Genomic DNA, 24,773 nt, shown 5'->3' with positions numbered 1-24,773 from the left:
TTGCCCTCCTCAAACCCCATGCTGCTTCCTGAAGCGGCTGGCATCACACCCCTTCTGCACCCCAATCCCCTGCCCTGAGCCCCCTGCCTGAACCCGAACCCCCTGCTGCACCCCAACCCCCGCCCTGAGCCGCCTGCCGCATCCCACATCCCTCCTGCAGCCCAACTCCCTGCCCTGAGCCCCCTGCTGAAACCCACACCACAATCCCCTGCCCTGAGCCCCCTGCTGCACCCCACACCCCTGCTGCACCCTGCGCCCCTTGCCTGCACCCCAACCCCCTGCTGCACCTCAGCTCCTGCCCTGAGCCCCCGCCACACCCCTCATGAACCCTCTGGGGGCAGGGAGGGGGCGGAGTTGGGGTGGGGAGTTCAGGAAAGGGGTTGGAATGGGGGCAGGGAAGGGGTTGGAAGAGGCGGGGCCTCATGGAAGGGCTGGAATGGGGGCATGGCTGGGGGCAGCGAGGGAGGGGTATCAGTGATGCAGCCCTTGGGCCAATGAACTAGCTCTCATGAGGCCCTGGTGGTCATTTGAGTTTGAGACCCCTGGCTTAATGCTACCCTCGAAGGTATAAGCTCAAAACTCAAGCACTGCTGATTGCCCCAAGAAGTATAACATGGGTGCTGATGATATTTTTGGCCTGGATGCTCTGGTGCTACAGTAAAGCATACCCTAAATGGTTGCTGGCTCATGAATTTTATGCTTACTAGTGGATATCTTCCTTGCTATTTTTTCCCTGCCACAGACAGTCACATTTTATATGCCATTCCTTGAACTAAGAGAAGAGAAAATAACTAATATGGTACTTTGCTGTGTGAGACTACTACTTAACCAGACTGTCAGATCTGATAAAGATTTTTTTTCCCCCTGATGCATCTAAACAAGCAGCATTGAGCTTTAACAGGGAAAGGAAAAATAAGTTCAGGTTTGTTTCCTCTTCCCAAAAAGGATGCATGCCACAAGGTTTGCAAAGATTTGGGAAAGATCCTCATTAAAGGAGCTATGCTGATTTGTGCCTGCTGAGGATCTGGCCCCTTGTGGTTAATTTTGAAGGAGATTTGTATTTGGGCCCCTAAATTCAGATCTGGGTAATCTGTAATGCACTGAAAAAAGTATTAAGGAATGTGATGCACTTTAATTTTCATATCAAACATTCAGTTAAATCTTCATATGCTGTGCTGAAATGTTGATATTTTAGGCCAGAAGGGGCCATTATGATCTCCTATCTGACCCTCATAACACAAGCGATGGAATTTCAACCAGTAATTTCCTGTATCAAGCCCATGACTTTTGATTGACACTAGATCATCTTTTCGAAAGATAGACCATCTTAATTTAAAGGATTCTGGTGAAGGAGAATCCACCACATCCATTGGTACAATAGAACCTCGGAGTTACAAACACCAGAGTTACAAACTGACCGGTCAACCACATACCTCATTTGGAACCAGAAGTATGCACTCAGGACACGTGCACACGAACACACAGATTCAAAGCAGTATTAAGTCAATGTTCAGTTGTAGACTTTTGAAAGAACCACCGTAATGTTTTGTTCAGAGTCATGAACAACCTCCATTCCCGAGGTGTTTGTAATTGAGGTTCTACTGTAAATCATTCCAATGGTTAACTACTGTGTTAGAAATTTGAGCATTATTTCTAATCTGAATTTTTCTAACTTCAGCTTGCAGTCCTTCATGGAAAATCTACTTGTCTTTAACAAGTGTGGGGCACTTTTCAGTGGCATAAATAGGAATTAGAAGCCTAATTCCCAGAGGAGTTTATCTTGTTCCCTCATAAGGAGCACCTGCTTTGTTAATGTACTAGCACAGCATGCAGTCTCTAATGAGCTGATTCAACATGCTGATTAGTCAGTTCCACATTGATTCTGTGTTAAGGCCTAATCCTGCTGTCCTTGGTCAGTTAACTGAAGTTAAAGGACATTCGCCTGAGTAAAGAATGTAGAATAGGGTTCTTAAATAGGGTTTCACATTTGGTGAAATTAACCATTCTGTGCTGAAGCACCCAAAAAGGGCTTGCCTTTGAAATAATCTCCCATCATGCTTTCATTTATCTGTACAAGTTCTAAACTGAAAGCTGTCTGGGGGTGGTGGGTTGACTGGGAAGAGGTGGAAGGGTTTCTACACTCAGTGATGTCTTTTTAACTTTGTAAAATTTCATAGAAAACATTGCAACACTTCCTCCTACACAAATAATTACAAGAGACTAACAAAATTGTCAAAGAAGGGGAAACCTGCTGTCAGGAGGGCTGTATGTGTTTATATTGCCTTTTTTTTTTTAAATTGCCTCAGCAGTGCAGTTGGCCTCATGAAACCCATAGCTGTAGCACTTGCACCCTATTTGGAGAGCTATAAATACAAAGGAGAATCTCAACTTGCTTGCTTTTATTTATTAACTTGTTTAAAAAGGAAGTTTCTAGCCTTCTTCCTTACAAAGGTAACCTTGAAACAAGTAACTGAACTTTGTTTCTGCAGTAGGAATTGGGACAGACCTAAAGACACTCCCCCCAATCTGTCTCTCTTGCACGCATGCACCCACACACTTTTTAGGTAATTTAAGTGTGGGGTGTATCTCAAATATACATTTCATTAACCATCCCCTGTAGGGGAGTTTGGGGGCAGGTCTGCAGCAGTCATGGATAAGGAGATTCCTGGTAGTACTGCATGCAGCCGCAGGGCAGCTCTTGCAGGCAGCTGTAACTTAGACTAATAAAGAGGAGAACTGATCACAGAACTAAAAATTAATAGTAGCTTAGGTACAAGTGATTGTGACTGGATCATATTTATAATGTACAAACAGAATAAAGTCTATATATTAGGTGCCTTAAAGGAGTCAGTTTCACAAAGCTGAAAACAATTATGAGCCAAGTCAACTGGGAGAAAGAACGTAATCAGAAAAATATCAGAGGGGTAGCCGTGTTAGTCTGGATCTGTAAAAGCAGCAAAGGATCCTGTGGCACCTTATAGACTAACAGACGTTTTGCAGCATGAGCTTTCGTGGGTGAATACCCACTTCTTCAGATGCAAGTCAGAAAAATGTGAATGATAATTGGGAATTGTTTAAGAACACTTTACTAGAAGCCCAAAAAGCCACAATCAAGGAAGACAGCCATATTGTTAAAAAAATGACCTGGTTTAGCGAGGAAGTGAAAATAGTTATAAAAAAATTAAAATATATGGATAATAAATAGAAGAAAAGGGAAGTTAACAGTAATGAATATAAATCAGAAGCAAGGAATTGAAGAAAACTGATAACAGAAGAAAGTGACAGGAGGAGAAATCTATAGCCTTTAGAGTTGAGGACAATAAGGAGATTTTTTTAAAGTATATTAAGAGCAAAAAGAATCCTAACAATGGTATTGGTCCACTACTAGATGGAAATAGTAGGATTATAAATAATAATGTAGAAAAGCTCAAAGTATTGCATAAATATTCTGAATTTGGGGGATAACAGATGAGGTAGTCATGGCTGATGATAATGATAACACTCTTACCATTTCATTAGTATTTCAAGAGGCTGTTCAACAGCAGCTACTAAAGTTAGACATTTTAAAATCAGCAGGTCCAGATAACTTGCATCCCAGAGTTTTAAAAGACCTCACTGGTGAGCTTACTGGGCCATTAGTGTTGATTATTCAATAAGTCTTGGAATACTGGGGAAGTTCCAGAAGACTGGAAGAAAGTTCATGTTCTGCCAGTATTTAAAAAGGGTAATGTATAGTCCTGGCAGTCTGACTTCGATCCCAGGCACGATAATGGAATGGCTGATATGGGACTTGATTGATTAAAGGAGAGTAATGTAATTAATCAACATGGGTTTATGGAAAACAGATCCTGCCAAACTAACTTGATTCTGACTTCTGTGAGGTGTCTGACTTGGTCTCGCATGATATTTTGGTTAAAAAACTAGAACAATATGAAATTAACATGGCATACATTAAATAGATTAGAAGCTGGCTAACTTCTGGGTCTCAAACTGTAATTGTGAATCATCAAGCGGGTCTGTTTCCAACGGGGTCCCACAGGGATCACTTCTTGGCCCTATACTGTTTAACATCTTTATCAAGGACCTGGAAGAAAATATAAAATCGTCACTGATGAAGTTTGCAGATGATAGGGGAGTGATAAATAATCAAGAGGACAGGTCACTGATTAGGAGTGGGCTGGATTGCTTGGTAAGCTGAGTGCAAGCAAACAATACACATTTTAATATGGATAAATGTAAATGTGTACATAGAATCATAGAAGGGCAGGACTGGAAGGGACCTCAATAGGTCATATAGTCAGGGCCGGCTCCAGGGTTTTTGCCGCCCCAAGCAGCCAAAAAAAAAAAAGCCGTGATCGTGACTCTGCCACCGCTGCTTCTTCGGCGGCAATTTGGCGGCTGGTCCTTCCCCCGAGAGGGAGTGAGGGACCCGCCGCCGAAGAGCCGGACATGCCGCCCCCTTCCATGTGCCGCCCCAAGCACCAGCTTGCTACGCTGGTGCCTGGAGCCAGCCCTGCATCTAGTCCAGTTTCCTGCACTCAAGGCAGGACTAACTAATAACAAGACCATTCCTGACAGGTATTTGTCTAGCACAGTGGTTCCCAAACTTGTTCGCCGCTTGTGCAGGGAAAGCCCCTGGCGGGGCGGGGCGGTTTATTTACCTGCCACGTCCGCAGGTTTGGACGATCGCGGCTCCCAGTGGCTGCGGTTCGCTGCTCCAGGCCAATGGGAGCTGCTGGAAGTGGCAGCCAGTACGTCCCTCGGCCCGTGCTGCTTCCCGCAGCCCCCATTGGCCTGGAGCAGCGAACCGCGGCCACTGGGAGCCGTAATCAGCCAAACCTGTGGACGTGGCAGGTACACAAACCGGCTCGGCCCACCAGTGACGGAACAAGTTTGGGAACCACTGGTCTAACCTGTTCTCAAAAACCTCCAGTGATGTAGATTCCACAGCCTTTCTAAGAAATTTGTTCCACTGCTTAACTGCTCTTACAGTTGGGGAGATTTTCCTAATGTACAATCTAAACTTCCCTTGCTGCAGTTTAAGTCCATTGCTTCTTGTCCTATCCTCAGAGGTTAATGAGAACAATGTTTCACCATCCTCTCTGTAACCTCCTTTTATGTACTTGAAAACTGTTACCATGTCCCCCTTCAGTCTTCTCTTCTCCAAACTAAAAAAACCCAATTTTTTCAGTCTTCCCTCATAGGTCATGTTTTCTAGACCTTTAATCATTTTTGTTGCGCTTCTTTGGACTTTATCCAATTTATCCACATCTTTCCTGAAATGTGGCACCGAGAACTGGACATGATACTCCAGTAGAAGCCTTATCAGTGGGGTGTAGAACAAAATAATTATTTACAACACTCCTGCTGATATGTCCCGGAATGATGATCGCTTTTTTGCAACTGTGTTATACTATTGACTTATATTTAGCTTGTGATCCACTATAACCCTATTTCCATTTCCGCAGTACTCCTTCCTAGGCAGTCATTTCCCATTTTGTATGTGTGAAACTGACTGTTCCTTCCTAAGTGGAGTACTTTGCATTTGTCCTTATTGAATTTCATCCTATTTACTTCAGATCATTTCTCCAGTTTGTACAGATCATTTTGAATTTTAGTCCTATCCTCCAAAGCACTAGCAACCCCTCCCAGCTTAGCATCATCTGCAAACTTTATCAGTGTGCTCTCTGTGCCATTTATCTAAATCATTCATGAAGATATTGAACAGACCTAGACCCAGAACTGATCCCTGCAGGCCCCCACTCAATTCCAGATTGATTATGGACCACTGATAACTTCTCTCTGGGAATGATTTTCCAACCGTTTATACATGCACCCTACAGGAGCTCCATCTAGTCATAATTTTTCCCTAAATTGTGTATGAGAAAGTCATGTGAGACAGTATCAGAAGCCTTACTAAAGTCAAGGTATATCACATCTACCGCTTCCCCCTTATCCACAAGGTGTATTAACCTGTCCAAAAAAGCTATTAGGATGGTTTGGCATGATTTTGTTTTTGACAAATCCATTCTGACTGTGGTTTACCACCTTATTATCTTCTAGATATATGCAAATGGATTGCTTGATTATTTGCTCTATTATCTTTCTGAGTACTGAATTTAAGTTGACTGGTCTGTAATTCCCCAGGTTGTCCTTATTACTTTTTTATAGATTGGCACTGTATTTGCCCTCTTCAGTTCTCTGGCATCTCTCCCATGAGTATTTGAAGGTAATCGTTAATGGTTCAGGTATCTCCTCAGTTAGCTACTTGAGTATTTTAGGATGTATTTCATTAGGCCCTGCTGACTTGAAGACATCTATTTGTCTAGGTAATTTTTAACTTTAACATCTAGGAATAAAGAATGTAGGCCAAATTTACAGGATAGGAGACCCATGGGCAGCCAGTATCACAGGCCAAGGGAGGCTAAGCCTCCCCAAACAGCCAGGCATAGCCCTGCCCATGCTCCATGCCAAGGCCCTCTCCTGCATCCTGTTCTTCCCTACGGTGTCCCTGCTCTTCTTGCCACCCTTATCAGCCTCTCGCTTAAAGCGGGTGGGGGCTGGGGCTAGGGTGGGCCTTCCACCTGCCTGGGACTCGGCATGACTTGGGCCAGTGCTGGGGCCGCCCAACACTCTGGGGTTGGGGCTGCCCATCCAGCCCAGGGCTAGGACGGGGCAGCTGGGATTTGAGCTGGCTGGGGCAGGGCTCCTCCAGCCATGGTGGGGAGCTCAGGGGCTCCAGCAGGGAAGGGGCGGGGCCTTGGGTGGAAGGGGCGGGCTGAGGCTAGGGGGTGAGCTTCCCCAAATGGGGGGGTTCACACATCACCCATGGGGAGACCCTATCCTGGGAAGCAGTGACTGACTCTGAAAAAGATTTGGAGGTTACAGTGTCAGAAAATCCGTCAGACCTGTGTATCCTACTTGTGCCTTGCTATGGCTTGAGAACGTGACTGAGGATGTGATGGAGCCTGGCACTGCTTTGAAGAAGTATTTCATTTCAGGACAACTATTGTCAGTGACAGTCACCAGACCCCCATTAAGCAAGAGGATCTAAGCATTTACCGAGAGGCAGTGAAGGGAGAGAGACATACCAAAGTCCATCTATGCTTGCCCTTTTTATGAATGACGGGACAATGCTGGGAGCCAGGAAACAGTAGGTTGCCAGTATTTCAGTAAATCCCTAGAGGACTAAAGAAACAACTTCTAAACTGAAATACATTCTCCCTTAGGGTCCTTTTTCCACCATTGAGTCCAATTATTTTTTAAATGGGGGAGTTTAGCCCTCCAGGGATTCTATAAATATGTTGATAACTAGGCTGCATATTCCCAGTTGTCCTGTTAAAAGAATTCACTATAGAAAGCTAAGACCATTTCCTTAATGAAAGTACCAGAAGCTTTTTGCCTGCACGCTAGATGTTACATACAGTACACTCTACTCTTGAATATCTAAATAATGCTTGACTACCTGTAAGTACATCAAAGCTTAATGTCTTAATGGTTGAAATTGACCACTTTATTTTTTTAACTGTGTATGCTGCAGACACTCTAAGCGTCATTTGCAATTACTTCTAAAGTTGAGAGGTCAGCAACAAAAACATACACAGGGTGACTCCATGCTAAAACGGAGTTTGATTGAGTGGAAATCCAGTGAGTAAGCATTTTATTTTTCAAGTTTCTTTCTGACTAGCTATTTTGGAATGAGAATTATGAAAACATGTTACCACTGCTGAGTACATAAAATTGGAGTGACTGATTAAGAGCTGTAAATGTAGGAACGAAAGCCAATCCTTGACGAGACTGATTGCGGGGGAACTGAGTGATTGTAGTGAAAAATGGTATAAAAAGTTGGCAGAGCAGTGAGAAGCTGTGTGTGTGCGCGCGTGTGAGAGAGGGAGAAAAGATTGAGATGGAAATAGGGTGAGTCAATATAAAAAGAGTTTGTTCTGAGTGAAAGATAGAGTGAGTGTCATCTTCTCCTTTGCAACTTAAAAAGCCTACCAGTGAGCACTGCACTAACCTGCTGCCACTCCATCACCTAACCCTTCTTGGAGGCAGCCTGTGGCAGAATATATGTTGCAGGAAAATTGCAATATGGTCTAATTTTGTCGGTTTAAATTGTAAGCTCTTTGGAGCAGAGATTCTCTTGCTAGCTGTTACTTACCTATATAATGGGGCCCAATATCGGTTGGGGCCTCTAGGCACTATTGTGATGCAGATTATAAGGGTGCAGATCAGCAGCCTTCCATGTGCAGGAAGTTGTCTTCAGGGCTCTTGCAGTTACTAATCTAACTACATGAACATAATACATCCCAAAGCTCTTGAAAGGAAACTGGAGCATCACAGAGAACCTGTAGCAAGCCTGGGGATTTCTGGTCCTTAGAGTGCAGTTGAAGAATAGGTGACTAGTCCAAGACCACACAGCAAGTCAGTGGTAGAACAAGGATTAGAACTCAAGGAATGGCAGGTTTCCAGTCCTGAGCTCTGTCCGTTGAACTGTGCTTCCACATTCTGCCTCTGGGAATGCAAATACACTTCCTTGAAGCATGGGACACTAAAGGGGAGGATGAGAAAGACAGAGAAAGATTGTATTTTTAAATCTATCATTGTTTCAATTAATGTACCCCAGAGAAACCTTACCTCAGAAATGTCATCCTTCCTTCAGTTATGGAAGCCAGTGTCACAGTGGACAGAAAGAACACAGACAGACAATTGTCCTTAAAAACCCACTTTCTAGTGGAAGGAGGGGGAGGTGGATTCCTCACCCACCAAGTTTAATCTTTACAATAGAACGGAACCCAGTTTGCTATATAATAAAGGTGATGGTTGTAAGAGATCCTCTCATCATCAGGAATATTGACAATTAGATGTGATGGCATGAGGACCATCAGATAACTTTTCTACCAGGTGCAAAGATGTTAGAATCTCAGTCATATGAGTAGATTTGTTAAGGTAACAGGCCAAAATGAAGACAGAGAAATTTTGATGTTGACAAGTGCATGATAAATCATATTGGAAGGAACTGTTCAAATTCCTTATACCTATGGATGTTATGAGTCAGTTATAATTTCCAACTAGGAAGAATTTTTATATCATCATGATCAGTTCCAGATATGATCACATCTGTTCAATACATAGTGTCAATCAGCAAACCAAATAGTAGTTTGATTTCATTTGTCTTTTGATACCTTTTAATGACTTCCTCCTGTCCAATCTGCACAACGTGACATAATGTCTCTAAAGTTATGGCACTCTCCTCTCGTCCCTGCCCCCAAAAGTCCCAGCTCACTGGACTCCGGAGCCTGTGCATAGATACTAAAAGTACAAAAAATTATTTTCTAAATTTCCCTGGCTGAAAATATTCAGAAGCTTGCCAGCTGTTAAATGAATTTCCTCCTCCTCCTCTGTATTGTCTGTGGTTGCTTTACAAAAGTTAAACAGTGTATATTGACAAGCTTAGTCGTCTGCGATGAGACTTTTGTGCTGTTCCTCTTGACTCTAGTAATTTAAATGACTGTTTTGTACTGACCAATAATGACTTCTATACTAAAGAAGTATGGATTGGATGAATGAACTATAAGATGGATAAAAACCTGGCTAGATTGTCCGGCTCAATAGGTAGTGATCAACAGCTTAATGTCTAGTTGGCAGCCGGTATCAAGCCGAGTGCCCCAGGGGTTGGTCCTGGGGTCGGTTTTGTTCAACGTCTTTATTAATGATCTGGATGATGGGATTAATTGTACTCTCAGCAAGTTTGCAGATGACACTAAGCTGGCGGGGAGAGGTAAATATGCTGGAGGGTAGGGATAGGGTCCAGAGTGATGTAGACAAATTGGAGGATTCGGCCAAAAGAAATCTGATGAGGTTCAACAAGGACAAGTGCAGAGTCCTGCACTTAGGAAGGAAGACTCCCATGCACCGCTACAGGCTGGGGACCGACTGGCTAAGCAGAAAAGGACCTGGGGATTACAGTGGACGAGAAGCTGGATATGAGTCATCAGTGTGCCCTTGTTGCCAAGACGATCAGCGGTATATTGGGCTATAGTAGTAGGAGCATTGCCAGCAGATTGAGGCAAGTGATTATTGCCCTCTATTCAACACTGGTGAGGCCACAATTGGAGTATTGCATCCAGTTTTCGTCCCCTTACTACAGAAGGGATTTGGATAAATTGGAGAGAGTCCAGCAGAGGGCAACGAAAACGATTTGGGGGCTGGGGCACATGACGTACAAGGAGAGGCTGAGGGAACTGGGGTTATTTAGTCGGCAGAAGAGAAGACTGAGGGGGGATTTGATAGCAGCCTTCAACTACCTGAAAGTGGGTTCCAAAGATGGTGGAGCTAAGCTGTTCTCAGTGGCGGTAGATGACAGAACAAGAAGCAATGGTCTCAAGTTGCAGTGCGGGAGGACTAGGTTGGATATTAGGAAACATTATTTCACTAGGAGTGTGGTGAAGCACTGGAATGGGTTTCCTCAGGTGGTGGTGGAATCTCCATCCTTAGAGGTTTTTAAGGCCCAGCTTGACAAAGCCCTGGCTGGGATGATTTAGTTGGTGTTGATCCTGCTTTGAGCAGGGGGTTGGACTAAATGACCTCCTGAGGTCTCTTCCAACCCTAATATTCTATGATTCCATGACCAGGTGTGTTTTGGGAGTTGTATGCCTTCCTCTGGAACATCAGGCTACTGGAGGCAACCTAGCAGACTAACTAGACAGTGGTTTTCAAACTGTGGGTCGCGACCCAGTACTGGGTCATGGAATGTAAGGCACTGGGTTGTGACGGCTCTGGTCAGCATCACTGACCAGGCTGTTAAGAGTCCCATCAGCGATGCTGCCCAGTTAAGGCAGGCTAGTCCCTACCTATTCTGACACTGCGCTGCGCCCCAGAAGTGGCCAGCAGCAGGTCTGGCTCCTAGGTGGGGGGGGTGGCTCGGGGCTCCACACACTGCCCCTGCCTCGAGCACTGGCTTCGCCAGTTTCTGGCCAATGGGAGCTGGGAGGGGAGCGGTGCCTGCAGACAAGAGCCATGCAGAGCTGCTTGCGCACCTCTGCCTAGGAACTGGACTTGCTGCTGGCCACTTCCGGGGCCAGGACAGGCTGGAAGCTGCCTTAGCACTCCCTCTGTGCCACTGACTGGGAGCCGCCCGAGGTAAGTCTATGCCCCAATCCCCTGCCCCAGCCCTGAGCCCCCCCCCAAAACCCAGAGCCCCTTCCTGCACCCCAAACCCCTCATCCCCGGCCCCAGCCCAGAGCCCTGACCCGCCCCCCCCCCACACACACCATGAGCCTCTCATTTCCTGCCCCAGCCCTGAGCCTCTCCCACACCCCGAGCCCCTCCTCCCCACTCCGTTGGGTCGCAGGCATCAACAATTTTCTTCAACTGGGTCACCAGAAAAAAAGTTTGAAAACCACTGAACTAGACCATTGGTCTGTTCCTATCTTCCCACAAATTTGGGGCTTAATCCTGCAATCAGCTGCTACTGTAGATATCCTTACTTCCATACAGAATCCTACTGAAATCAAAGGGACTTTTTTTTCTTTAGATTAAGGATATACATTGTAGTAAATGTTCACATGATTCATTCCAGGATAGTATCAATAAACTAAGCCTAGTCTTAAATAAAAGGTTTGCTTTGATCTCTAGATTCAGACATGCTAGCCTGAGCAGAACCTTTAATGTATTCCATTTATTTTTCCTGTAATATGTTGAAACACGAGTCACTGCTCTAATTGGTGGTACCCATTTGATTTAGCATTAAAATTCTGTATGCAGATCTAGTCTATTAGGGTATCTCTGTGTAACCACATACATCTCTGTGATCTAACCAGCTGTGCAAGGAATATGGTATCAAGGCAACACTTGTCAGAAAAAAGTTAATCACAGCTCGCAATTTATTTAAAATAAAATGCAGTTGAAGGAGGCAGTTAAGATAATGAGGAAAAACAATGGGACTTTCAAGGAGTTGTTTAGTAGGAGTGGTTTTAATATTGGATGAGGGTATTCTTTGGAATAAACAAAGATGAATTCAAGCAAAGCTTGAGATGGGCAGTAATGACTTAGGTGTTCTTCTTTGCATGGAAAAAATATTCATCTGTCATTGCAATGTGTAAGGTTCATCATGGTTTAGCTAATATGGTATCCAGAAATGAGCAGGCTGTGGGACTTCTTTAACCGTGATATGTTGTTTGCCACAGCTTTCATGCTTTCAAAGTCATTGACGCTTAGGCGTCGATGAAAATCCCACCCTTGATGCTAGGAATTTGAATTACTCAGAGCCTAGTTTTATGTTCCTAAAAGCTCCTGAGGGTTACATCTGGCCACCTTTAGGGGTGAGGGAGGGGTTCCCACCTTCCTCAATACCTTCTTGGCTTTTTGTTTTGTATCTCTTTCCTCTGAAACATGAAAGATGGCCACAGCTGGAGATGGGACATTGGATGGGGAGGTCCAGAGGTAGCACTGAGCATTCTCTCTCTCTCTCAGGCGGTTGGCTGGCTGGTTCTTGCTCACATGTCCAGGATTTAACTGATCACCATATGCGGGGTCAGGAAGGAATTTCCCCCTAGGTCAGATTGGCAGTGACCTTTGGGAATTTTTCAGTTTCATCTCCAGTGCGAGACTGCAGGTCACTTGCCAGGATTATTTGGGTATATCTCACTGATTCTTTTCCCTGCCTCAGGCACTGGTGCACCTTGGTCCCTCTGATTGATTCTCTGTCTGTGGCACATAACTCCAGTCTTCTGTGGTCTGTAATACTTTGGTCTCATTTCAGTTGTTGGGTCCAGTGTGCAGTTGCTGGGTGGAGTTGGTGGCCTGTGATATAAGGAGGTCTGACTACAGGCTAATTGTTCTGGTGGCCCCTTCTGGCCTGAAACTTTATGACTCTGGTGCTGCAGCCCATTCCAGGCACAAAAGTCCCATTGACTTCAAAGAGATTTGCACAAAATGCAGGATAGGTCTGGGTACAGGCCCTTTTCACTCTGATAAATTTCACCCACAGAGTTGCCCGCTGTGCTTGGGCTCCATAAACCCATCCCAGGCAAGGTAATAGAATGCAGAATGACAGTCGGAAAGAGGGGTAAATTTTTGTTCATTTTGTGATGATGAACCAAAAGCTAATGGTAGTTGTCACCATATACGGTTGCCAACTTTCTAATCTCACAAAACCAAACACCCTTGCCTCGCCCCTGCCCCGCCTTTTCTCTGAGGCCCTGCCCCCTGCTCAGTGCCCCCCCCCCCGTCGCTTGCTCTCCCCCAGGGCTTTGGAGCGGAGCCCGGAGCTGGAGCGCAGAGCAGCTCCGGAGCAGTGGAGCTGCAGGTTTTTGCCTGGAGCTGGAGCAAAGCCAGAACACAGCTCCAAAGCCCTGTTTTCTCTCATTCACTCATTTTCACTGGGCTGGGAAGGGGTTGGGATGCAGGAGGAGGTGAGCCCAGCCATTTTCACTGGGGGTGCGGGCTCCGGAGTGGGCCCAGAAATGAGGGCTTCAGGGTGTGGGAAGGGGCTCTGAGCTGGGGCAGGGGATTGGGGTGCGGGCTCTGGGGTGGGCTGTGGATGAGGGATTTGGGATGCAGGAGGGGGCTTCAGGCTGAGCGGTAGAGCCAAGGGCTTTGGAGTGTGGGAGGGGGTTCTGGGCTGAGGCAGGGGGTTGAGATGTGGGAGGGGGAGGGGTTCTGGGCTAGGGGCGAGAAATGAGGGGTTCAAGGTGCAGGAGGGGGCTCCGGGCTGGGCAGGGGGTTGGGTGTGGGAGATGGTGTGGGGAGTGGGCTCTGGGAGGGAGTTTGGGTGCTGGAGAGGGCTCAGGGCTGGGGCAGGGGTTGGGATATGGGAGGGAGTGCGGGGAGCAGGCTCTGGGCAGTGCTTACCTTGGGGGGCTCCCTGGAAGTGGCAACATCTCCCTAGGCATAGGGGCAGCTAGGAGGCGCTGCGTGATGTGCACTGCCTCCCCTGCAGCTCCCATTAGCTGCAGTTCCTGGGCAATGGGAGCTGCGGAGTTGGCGCATAGGGCGGGGTCAGTGTGTGCAGAGCCCTCCTGGCCGTTCCTCCGCCTGGGAGCCTGAGGGACATATCAAGGCTTCCGGGAGCCGTGCAGAGCCAGGTAGGGAGCCTGCCAGCCCCGCCAACTGGACTTTTAACCACCCGGTCAGCGGTGCTGACTGGAGCCGCCAGGGTCCCTTTTCAACCTGACATTCTAGTTGAAAATGAGACACCTGGCAGCCTTATTATTGTACCTGGTGTGGATCACAGCTGAGAAGGCCAATTTCAGGTTAGACTGACAAAAACTGGGCAGACGCTCCCACACTAGAGTTTTATTCTGTAATAGGATTTAACCAAACTAGCAACAAATGTGTGCTCCCGGATCACTATACTAGCTTAATATGGAGCCACAAGCAGTCCCTTTCGACCCTCCAGCAGCCCATATTACCACTCGGACAAACTGGACTTCTGTGATGAAAGGTTATTAAAATAAAAATCACCACACATTAGGTTCTTCCAGCCCCAAGGTGCTAGTTGCTCACCCAAGTCAATGGATGCTAAGGACCTTACACCAAAAACAACGTTGTAGACAATCCTTTAGTAAACTAACTAAAGATTTATTAACTAAGAAAATAAATGAGTGTTATGAAAAGGTTAAGGCAGGTAGAACACATTTCAGTTGTATCAGAGTATGTGGTCCAAAATGTTAGCAGGAATGTTAAAATCTAGTTTTCTGTGTCTCTCTGGGTTGCCAAGGAGCTTTGGGGACTTCAGTCCTTTTGTTTAAAACTTCCCTTCTCAGAATTAACAGTTCAGAGATGGGGTAGGAAGGAGGTAGCCAGAGGCCTTTGTTTCCTCTTTTTATACCTTGACCCTTTTGGCTGGAAAAAATCCTGGCTGTGTTACAGATCAGGCAGTTCATGACATATTACTCTGCCATCTGTCCATCATCTGAATTGCGGATTCTAGCTTGCACCTTTGCCTACATGCTGTCTGAGGGGTCTTAAGGGCTGACATGCAGATGTCCTTGTTTACACCTGCTTTGTTATTTCTAAAGAGCTAGCCTGTGGGTGTTTCTCAGACCCAAAACATGTTTGAGTTACAAACTCAGAGCAAAATTTCATAACTCCACACACAGCGTCAATATGCACATTGTAACAAGATGATAATATTTAGCAGATTACAACTTTTCCAATGACACCTCACAAGGCATACTGTATACAATATTTCACAATTTTGTAAGAGTAGTGACCATATTAATGTAGACTGTCACCTTTCCCTTTAGACTGCATCACAGTACTTAATAATGAAAAAGACCTATTAGATCACATGGTTCTTGCAATGCAAGATATAGTCCCCTTATAGAAAACTTATTAGATATTGTTAACACCCTTAACTGTAGTTGCAATTTTCATACAAAGTGGCTGCAATCTATACAAAGTAAGTGAATATTGCAAAATAAACACAAATCCATGAAACTAAGGAAATTGTGCAGTGCAAAGTGGAGGTGGTGTTGACCTTTTTTGGTAATACAAATTTAAAAAATGTGCAATGCAATTAACCTCTGCACACAAAAAGGTACACTACAATCCATCATTGTTCAAAGTACACAATGAACCTCCTCATTCTAAGCAATGGAATACAGAGTCTGCATCAGCTATAGCTATTACACTATCATTCTTACACTGTTTCTCCCATGAGTGCAAAGATTTGGGATATAATTTTCAAAAGTAACTGGTTTAGGATCCTGATTGAAAGTCAGTGGGACTTAGGTGTTTTTGAAAATGGTATCTGTGCTCCTAAGTCACTTCAGGGCTTTTGAAAACTTTTGCTTTTGTTAAATTTCAAGGATATGTATTTTTGCTCATCACAAAGGTCTGGATCCAGCTAACCATTAGTCATGTGAACACACTGATTGGGCCTCATTCTCTTCTCATTTACATAGGTATTACACATTTCTGCAAGTTGACTGACTTGTGTAGTTACTCCTGACTTACACTAAGAATCAGGCCCATTGACTTCAGTAGTACTAAGGGCATAAGTAAGGGGTAGTAATGAAAGTAATGCACATTTCATTTAGCTCCCCTAAATTCATTCACTTTCAACACATGTGAATATTGATTCAATGAAAATAATGTATGGGGCGGGATGTGGGGATGGTAGGGGGAAAAGGCCAATTTTAGAGTATCTGTGTGCTGACCAGAAAATTAGATTATCCTGAAAGAGAGGAGTACTTATAACTTTAAGTGTGTGAATGCAACATTGATTTTGTTTTGTTATATTTGTAGGGTCTCACGACTCCTTTAGCTTCTACATCGACGAAGCCTCTCCAGTTGGACCTGAACAACCAGAAACTGTCCAGAATTTTGTCTCCGTATTTGGGACTGTGGCTAAAAAGTTGATGAGAAAGTGGTTGGCAACACAGACGATGAACTTTACTAGCCAGCTAGGTGCAGGTATACGATATTTTGATCTCAGAATTTCCACTAAACCCAGAGACCCTGACAATGAACTTTACTTTGCTCATGGTTTATTCAGTGCCAAAGTCAATGAGGGCCTTGAAGAGATCAACGCATTTCTGACTGACCACCATAAAGAAGTGGTCTTCTTGGACTTCAATCATTTCTATGGGATGCAGAAATATCATCATGAGAACCTGGTCCAAATGCTCAGAGGCACCTTTGGAAATAAAATGTGCCCTGCTATATTTGCCCAAGAAGTAAGTCTCCAGTACCTGTGGGAGAAGGATTACCAAGTGTTGGTATTTTATCACAGTCCAGTGGCTCTTGAGGTACCATTTCTTTGGCCAGGGCAGATGATGCCAGCTCCTTGGGCAAACACAACAGACCCAGAAAAACTGATTCAGTTTCTTCAGGCATCAATCATTGAGAGAAGAAAGAAGGGCTCCTTTTTTATATCTCAAGTGGTGCTGACCCCCAAAGCTAGTACTGTGGTTAAGGGTGTTACTAGTGGACTCAGAGAAACAATCACAGAAAGGTAAGTGTCTAGAAGGCACTGTGTGTTCAGATTGATTGTGTTCTATATGTCAATAACTCTGTGTTGATCTGCTAAATCTTCCATAATAGGAGCGATAATTTCTTTTTTCTCTGCTATGATGGGTTAGAGTCAAAGTTCAAAGGTGATCTTCAAGCATTTAAAGGAAACAACAATGAAAGATGAGTGCTTTTACCTGGAAAGAGAATTCGCACTAAAGCGTAAACAAAGTCTTGATTCTTTCTGGATGCTTTTTTTCCCCCCACATTTTGTTTCTTACCTTTTAACACTGCAAATATTTATTCAGAAAATGTGCTTTTTAGGTATGGGCAAATCTATGCAATAACTGAATCTGGCCTGGGTTTAGTTATTGGCTCTCGGCACTAGTTCCAGGTACAGGAGAAAGAAATATCAAGTTCTGTCTCTAACAAAGCCAGACAATGAAAAATTTTCTTCCTTACAAACCTTCACACACCCAGTGGACAGACATAGGACAGAGCCATGCATCCTTTTTTATTTAATTTCACACATCATGTCAAATGTGGCTGGACTCTTTAGAGTCTATTTCCATCCCAAACACTCAGGCATTCATCATATAGAAAGAGGTAAGATTCCCTGTGGATCTTATGCATGCACAAAGTGAACAGAAGGTTGACAGGTTATTAGCTGTTATATTATAAAAATCAGTGCGCATATAAGAAATATAATTATTTAAAAGTTTGTGATTGGACAAATCACAACCAATTTTCACCAAATCACCTAAAGGCACCTCTCTGTGACTATGTGCCTGCCAAATTTCAGGTGGCCACCACACTACCATTATGACACGTCTACACTGGAATCAGAAGTGTGATTGCATCATGTGTCGACATACTGGAGCTAGCTATAATCTACCTAGCTCATGTACCAATAGTGATGAAGCTGTGGCAGCACAGATATCAGGAAGGGCTCACCACTTGAGTATGTACCTACCCGGGACCCTGGGTACTTGCTCAACCCATCCTGAAATCCGCGCTGTTGTGGCTCATGGCTCTTGGTACCTAGGTTAGCTTTGATCCATAGGTGCTGCAGTCCCACTTCCAGTTGCCTAAGGCCCAAGAGCATTGCAAAACAAAACAGTTATAATGAGGAACAATGGTCTGGTAATGTTTTGTTCTCTTTGCAAAGATGCACATATGTTGGAAAGGTCCAGAGGGAATACTGTCTCCTTCCATAAGATGAATGGCTAAGGATGAAACCACTTTTCCCAAATAATTGTGATGCACACCCCCAAACACTCCCTCCTAGTTGAAAGGGGCTGAACTGTTTTTATGACCATTTTCCCAAATTCAGGCTGGAAAAAAAACAAGATTAAACTTCAGCCAAAATGATATGACAGCAAAAAATGATGTAAGTAATTAAAAAATGACTTCAGAACAGAAATGCTTGTGCAACCTGACCCACAGATACTGCTACATGCTTCACCTATATAAAATCTATCAGCTCCTTGGGGAAGGGAATGTCTCTGAGGATACATCTATGCTGTGATTAAAAAAACCCCGTGGCACTGAGTCTCAGAGCCTGGGTCAGGTGACATGAGCTCACAGGGCTTGGGCTTATGGAGCTAAAAGTCTTACAATGTAGACATTTGGGCTCAGGCTGGAGCCCAGGCTCTGAGCCCTTCCCCACTGGCTGGATCTCAGAGCCTGGACTCCAGCCTGAGCCTGCACTTCTACATTGCAACTTTATAGCCACACAGCCTGAGCTGCATAAGCCCAAGTCAGTTGAGCCAGGCCAGCTGAGGCTGTGCAGCGGGTCTTTTATCATAGTGTAGATGTACCTTTACTGTGCCACTAGAAAGCACCCCTGTTCCTTTCCTTTGCTTTGTCAGAGGCTTTTACTATTGAAACTTCAGTAGCACAAGTGACAAACCACCAGTCTCTCACTCATTACTGGAATAATGCTTTTTAAAATTGCAGTGCCACGGTGGGGGGGGACCGCAAGAATCTGTTTTTGTTTCCTTCTGCTCAGAATGGTCTTTTTTGTAGCTGTTTGGAAAAAAATAGGGCATGAATGGAGTCCAGATTTTAATGATTGGTTGAGATTTGTATAATCTGAATCTCTGTGTTCTCAGCATCTCATTTCTGCATGGAACTTGAACCTATCACTAATTCACACATTTGAAATGTCAAAAAGTAATCGGGCAGGAGTATCTGGTGATCATGGCTTTCAAAACCATAATTGAGATTTCCCCACAAGCAGCAAGTGTGGATCCAAACTAGTCTGAAAGATTTATTCCCCCAGTCCCTCTTGTAACAACTGCAAGAGAAACAAACCTTCAGTATGTTTCAGAACTATGACATATTGCCTGCCAGGAATGATGACATTTCATTAGTTATGCAAAAATACTGCACAGCAGGGTACAGCCGATGGGAGCGTATGTGAGATCTACACAGTTAATAGCACCGAACTCACTGTGATAACTGCTTTGAAAGTGAAGATCAAATATTCCAGAGCTGTAGCCCATATGACTGTGATCCTGTTCAAAAATAGATAGATGAGCAATCCAAGGAAGCAAAACAGTACTACTAAATATAGAACTCTTCTCACTATCTCTGCATTCAGATTTTACTAGTTTATAAGCATGCAATCCACACTGCATGTCATGCATGTATGCAACACTCATTACCCCGATGCAGTAAGGCACATTCTAATTAACTGGGAAAACTTTACATACCACACCATAGTCTGAACTATGTAGCCACTCAGAAAAGGGCAGAGTAGACAGCTACTATGTGTTTTCTATGTTATACAGTACTTGCTAATTTATATAGTAAAAACAGCACGCATGTGTGCGCACACACACAGACATTCTTTGCTGGATACTAATAGAAGCTGTAATATGCCTGACTGGTAGCTAAACACTAAAGCATCTCCTTGTTGATGCCAGAGCATTTTGGCATTGCCAACAGTAACACAACACCCAGCACACTTGTATCACGTTGTGTAGCACCTACAAAAGAGCTTGCAGCTGCACATAATTATTCACACCACCACTGTGCTTGTGCTTGCTCTGGACAAGGCTAAGCGTGGTGTTTATCCACCACCATATGACTGTATTATTGCAGTGTCAGTTCAGAGAGCAAATACTGGCTTAGCAGCAACAACAGAGCAATTTATCATCCCAGTGTAATCCCACGGTGCTCCTGCCCACGCTTTAGTGACTGCTTTGGTAGCTCAGACCGTTCTGCCATCTGTCAAGCCGCTTACCTACTGGCTGCTTGTAGGCTCAAGAGCCATTGACTACTCAGCTAGTCTTAGAAGTGCACATCCCCCATTCAGGACAGGTCTGCAACAACCTGAGGCAAACATGCCTGGTATCTGCTTGGCTCTGTCCCTCCTCAACAGTTGCCCACTTCTTTGTCTCCATCCCCACCCCAATCTTCCAAAGCAGTAAAAGGCTGGAAAATACATCTTTGTTATTATTTAAGGCAGGTAAAACTTTGTAAACTTTGTTTGTTTGGTCCTATGAGGATTTATCTGCAAAGCACAAACATCAAAGGATAGCAGACCGCTAACCTAGCGTGCATGCACACGTGTACTTATTTACTGGGCTTAAATGCTGCCTCACAGCATCTTCCACACACCTGAGATCTGGAAAACAAAGGGGTCATGAATTAAAGGATATGCAGCACACAATCCCTTTCGCACTGTCCCCTAGTAGATCCATTTAGCTCCCCACTAAACCAGGCACTCATCCCACCAAGAACCAATCCATCCTCTGAGCCCCACTGTGTGAAGTGAAGGATTAGGGCAGGGGTTGCCAACTGGGCACCACTGAGGAGCTGGCAGGGATACCCTCCCTGCCATCGCACACCTAGACCACTTTAATCTCTGTCTCCCACAGGGGAACACAAGAGAAAAGGGAGCAGTCATTTAACTACAAAACAAAGAGTATTAAAACAAGAATAGGAAAAAATATTGACCTTTAAAAAACTGGAATAAGTGAATGACAATAATTAAATCCAGCTCCTAGTTTCCTGGTGCATCATCCCCACCCAAGAGTAATGGTGCTCCTACAATTGCCCTCAAGCATTTAGATCTGGAGTTGGTTCAGCAATGGCCTACTCAGAAGGTGAGTCTGGTGCCCTTTTGCCTTGGCATCTGCACTGTGAACAGAAGAGACCATGTATACTATCTCCTGTGTGCACCTGCTCCACGGAGTGTGCTGAGAATAGTGGGATAGGTGCAGCAAACCATAGAGACTTTCAGTGCTTGCAGCGAGTGTACGTTGCCACCCATCTAGTTTTTACCTAGACACTCCGGTTTTTGGCTTTTGTGTCCAGATGCCATTTAGGGCTCCCAGGTGCCCAGTTTTTGGGGACCTGGTAACCCTAAAGGGCACCCAAAAGCCCGGTTACCGTGGTGTGGGGGGAGGTGCTGAGTCATTAACCTATGCCAGCCCCTGCTCAGCCAGGGCCACCTCCTGTCTGCAGGCAGGCTCCTTGAGACGATCCAGCGAGTGACGGGGGGAGAGGAGTAAGTGATGGGGGAAGGCCTTAGGGGAATAGGAGGAGCAGGGGGTGGTGTCTTGGGAAGAAGAGACAGGGCAGGGCCTTGGGGGTCAGGTTACCAGGAATTGGAAAGGTGGCAACCCTAGGTGAGTGCTGCATGTAGAGACAGTGCAGCTCCTTGCAGCCAAGCCAAGATGGCTGGTATAGATGCCCTGTACCAATGTAGCTTGCACTGGAGCATCCCCACTTGTTCAAGATGCAACAGAACAAGCCCCTAATGCAGATGAAGCTATAGAGAGATGCTGATCAATCCTTCTAGGTAATAATTGGAGATATACCAATCTCCTAGAACTGGAAGGGACCTTGAAAGGTCATCAAGTCCAGCCCCCCTGCCTTCACTAGCAGGACCAATTTTTGCCCCAGATCCCTAAGTGGCCTCCTCAAGGATTGAACTCACAACCCTGGGCTTAGCAGGCCAATGCTCAAACCACTGAGCTATCCCCACCTCCTCCATTCTCAGAATGGAAAATGGTTTTGTTCCCCCACCACACCTGTCGACATTGTAGCAGATGTACTATATGGGAGGATTATGGTAACCTAGATAAAAGAAGTTTATCTATAACAGATAGATACACTATTTGCTTAGAGCCTTTGCTATTGATTTTTGCATATGACTGTCAGTGGGACAATAATTTGAAAGGAGAAATTTATAATATCACCTGTCCCTGTTCCCCTACCCAGATTTTGGGGGGGGAAAGTCTTTTCTTCTGAGCTTCCTCGTATGACCACAAACTCAGTGCAGCTTGGAATTTTATACAACAGCATTGGCCTTCAGTGGTTTAATGAAAAGAATCGTTCACATGATTGTACGTTATGTTTCTTGGAGCTGATAAAAACTTTGAGGACTAACAATATGTTTTCAGGCTTAACATTCTGTCATGCACAGTTTACATGCCAAGAAATATTCTTTGATTAGCAAACAGTACACACCAAATGAATTACGTTCCCTTTGCTTATTGAATTAACTTAACAGTGAAACAGCTGCCTTTAGCACATCTGAAAGACAGTTGTGAAAGAGCCTTTTTGATACACACAAAGCTGTACTTTACATGAATCTGTTTTGTTTTCTGACTTTCAGTGAAATTGCCAATTTTATCTGAACCTGGTAAATGACATTGGAGCTGTTCTTACCCTTGCTGTCTCTGAAGTTGAAGACTGTAGGGTGGAATAACATAGCTCCCTTACAGAATTCAGGAATGTTGAGGTACTTTTAATGTTCCTGGTTTGGAGACCAGAAAACACACAAATCCACCCATCTCTGTAAAAGTAATACTTTATTTCCAAATTAATCTCTAAGGATAATGCCCCCCTCAGCAGACATGTAACTAAATCCTTGCCTACCACACTAAAAATGTACCATTCTGCCTTAGCAACCAAGGCAAAACAAAACAAAAACACATAAGAACCTTTGATTAAAACCAAAGCCTAAGAAAGGAGAAAAAAGGATAACTGGGCCAAGAGAGGCTGCCTGCAGAGGGATCATCTCTGGCTGCTGTCACAAGCCAAGTAGGGTCAGACCTAGTTGGCATGTAGGTGGGAGTCATTCAAAGAAAAATCCCATGTGGTGCAAGAAGTGGTGTTCACCATTCAGTAGGTGGCACTGCCATACCTCCAAGTCATTTCTCACCCTAGCGTAGCTTCCTTTGCTGCTGGAGGTGCACGCTTTTGGCGTTTGTAACCCAAACCTTGAAGCAGGAAAACAAAAGTTACCATTTTTGACCTGATTTACTGATTACATTGGTGTCCTACATATCAACCTGCCTGCTTGGGACCTTAGGCTTATACAAACGCACTACCTCTCTACCCTCATTTTTGTTGACCAAGATTGGTGGTCCTTAGCCATTTTTATGAAGCCAAAGCAGTAGTTCACTTCTCTGGCATATGAATATATTTTCTAAAACTACGCAAAGAGCCAAATCCTTAATATTCCTTTCTCCCTGTGACTGTTCTGACTATTTAGACTGTAAATTCTTCCAGGCAGGGACTGGCTTTTGGAGAGAGAGAGAGAGTGTGTGTGTGTGTGTGCTTGTGTGGACACTACTGGAACATAAACACAAATAGTGGCTGTTGCACAGCACTTTCTGGGATATGTCCCAATGTTCGTTTTATTGTAGTTCTGGGTATTTCTCTTGGACTCATTACCATAGCTTCTGAGTATAAGTGGATCAACACAATTTTCCCTCTTCAGTGTTTTCTTGTCATATTCAATGCATCTGGAACAGTATAAATGAATGTAGCAGAATACAAAAACACAATGATTTTTTTTAAAAGCCTTATAGGTGGAAAGCTTTGTTAGGCATCCAAGCACATACTAATAACCAGTCAGTTTTACAGCCAAGGAGAAATTGTTTTAGAGCTCAACAGTCAAAGGGTTAGTATCGTAGGATTCGCGCGCGCGCACACACACACACACACACACACTCCTTTTGTGGTATGTGTGTAATTTACAAGCACATTAGACATAGAAAACTTGTTTTGCAACCCTTTTATAAGATCTTATATAATTGTGTAGGTTCTTATATAACCCCATCACAGTAATTTCTGAGCACTTGTTATCCCTGGGTATAGGGAGAGGGGTAAATATTTTTCATTATCAAAAATTAACTTTTCTTTCACTTGGGTTTATCCTGTCCCTAGCATATGCTTGTCTCAAAGATGAGGTCATGCATACCTCAATACACATGGCTGAGGCAGTGAAACTGCAAATGGCCATTTTAAAGCAGTTGTGCTTTCTTTGCTCTCTCCAATATTACTTAGATAACTCTGATAATTCTACAGCTAATAAATGCAGACAAGTGCTGACCTCAAAGATAAGTACATTTATCTGTATAGCGGTCTGGATTCGCCTAGCTGTTTTGTACGTCCTGTGAAAGAGACAAGTCATTGCCTGCTTAGTCCTACCCTTTTTCAATTGTGTTACAAGATGAACACTAAGATTAACAAAAAAAAACCTTTTCAGATTTAGTGTCAAGATGGATTTCATTTATAGTTGATAATGACATCCTCCAGTATGAAAGAAATCCAGTGCTAGCTTAGGCAAACCTTTAAATTAATGACAAAAAACTATGTTAATGCAGAATTCAGGTTGCTTGATGGTAGGTCGTCCCCTTGCACAACATTTAGAGGAGCAAAACTCAAACTTCTGTAAACCAGGAAATGCACAGTTCACGTTGCCCATGCAACCTTAACTCTACCCTCTTTCAGTAATGCCCCAATATGCCCCGTGAACCCACATACCAACCCCAGCATTGAAAAATGAT

The 24,773-nt window shown here is 44.3% G+C and overlaps 1 protein-coding gene across 2 annotated transcripts in view; it reads left to right on the top strand.

Annotated features, from left to right (window-relative positions):
- Nucleotides 1–24,773, top strand: part of PLCXD3 (phosphatidylinositol specific phospholipase C X domain containing 3) — a 141,312-nt gene that overhangs the window by 71,484 nt on the left and 45,055 nt on the right. Inside the window, exons 1-2 of one of the 2 annotated variants that reach the window (XM_045022391.1) lie at nt 7,034–7,153; nt 16,255–16,963. In XM_045022391.1, the coding sequence (XP_044878326.1) occupies nt 7,123–7,153; nt 16,255–16,963 (740 nt within the window). In that variant the 5' untranslated portion in view covers nt 7,034–7,122. Of the gene's footprint in view, nt 1–7,033; nt 7,154–16,254; nt 16,964–24,773 lie in introns of those variants that run through there. The other variant, XM_045022390.1, reaches the window with a different exon arrangement.

This window comes from Mauremys mutica, chromosome 6, assembly GCF_020497125.1.
Source record: "Mauremys mutica isolate MM-2020 ecotype Southern chromosome 6, ASM2049712v1, whole genome shotgun sequence".
Classification (NCBI taxonomy): domain Eukaryota; kingdom Metazoa; phylum Chordata; order Testudines; family Geoemydidae; genus Mauremys; species Mauremys mutica.
Note: the sequence above shows the minus strand (reverse complement) of the source record. Positions and strands in the feature narration are given on the sequence as shown.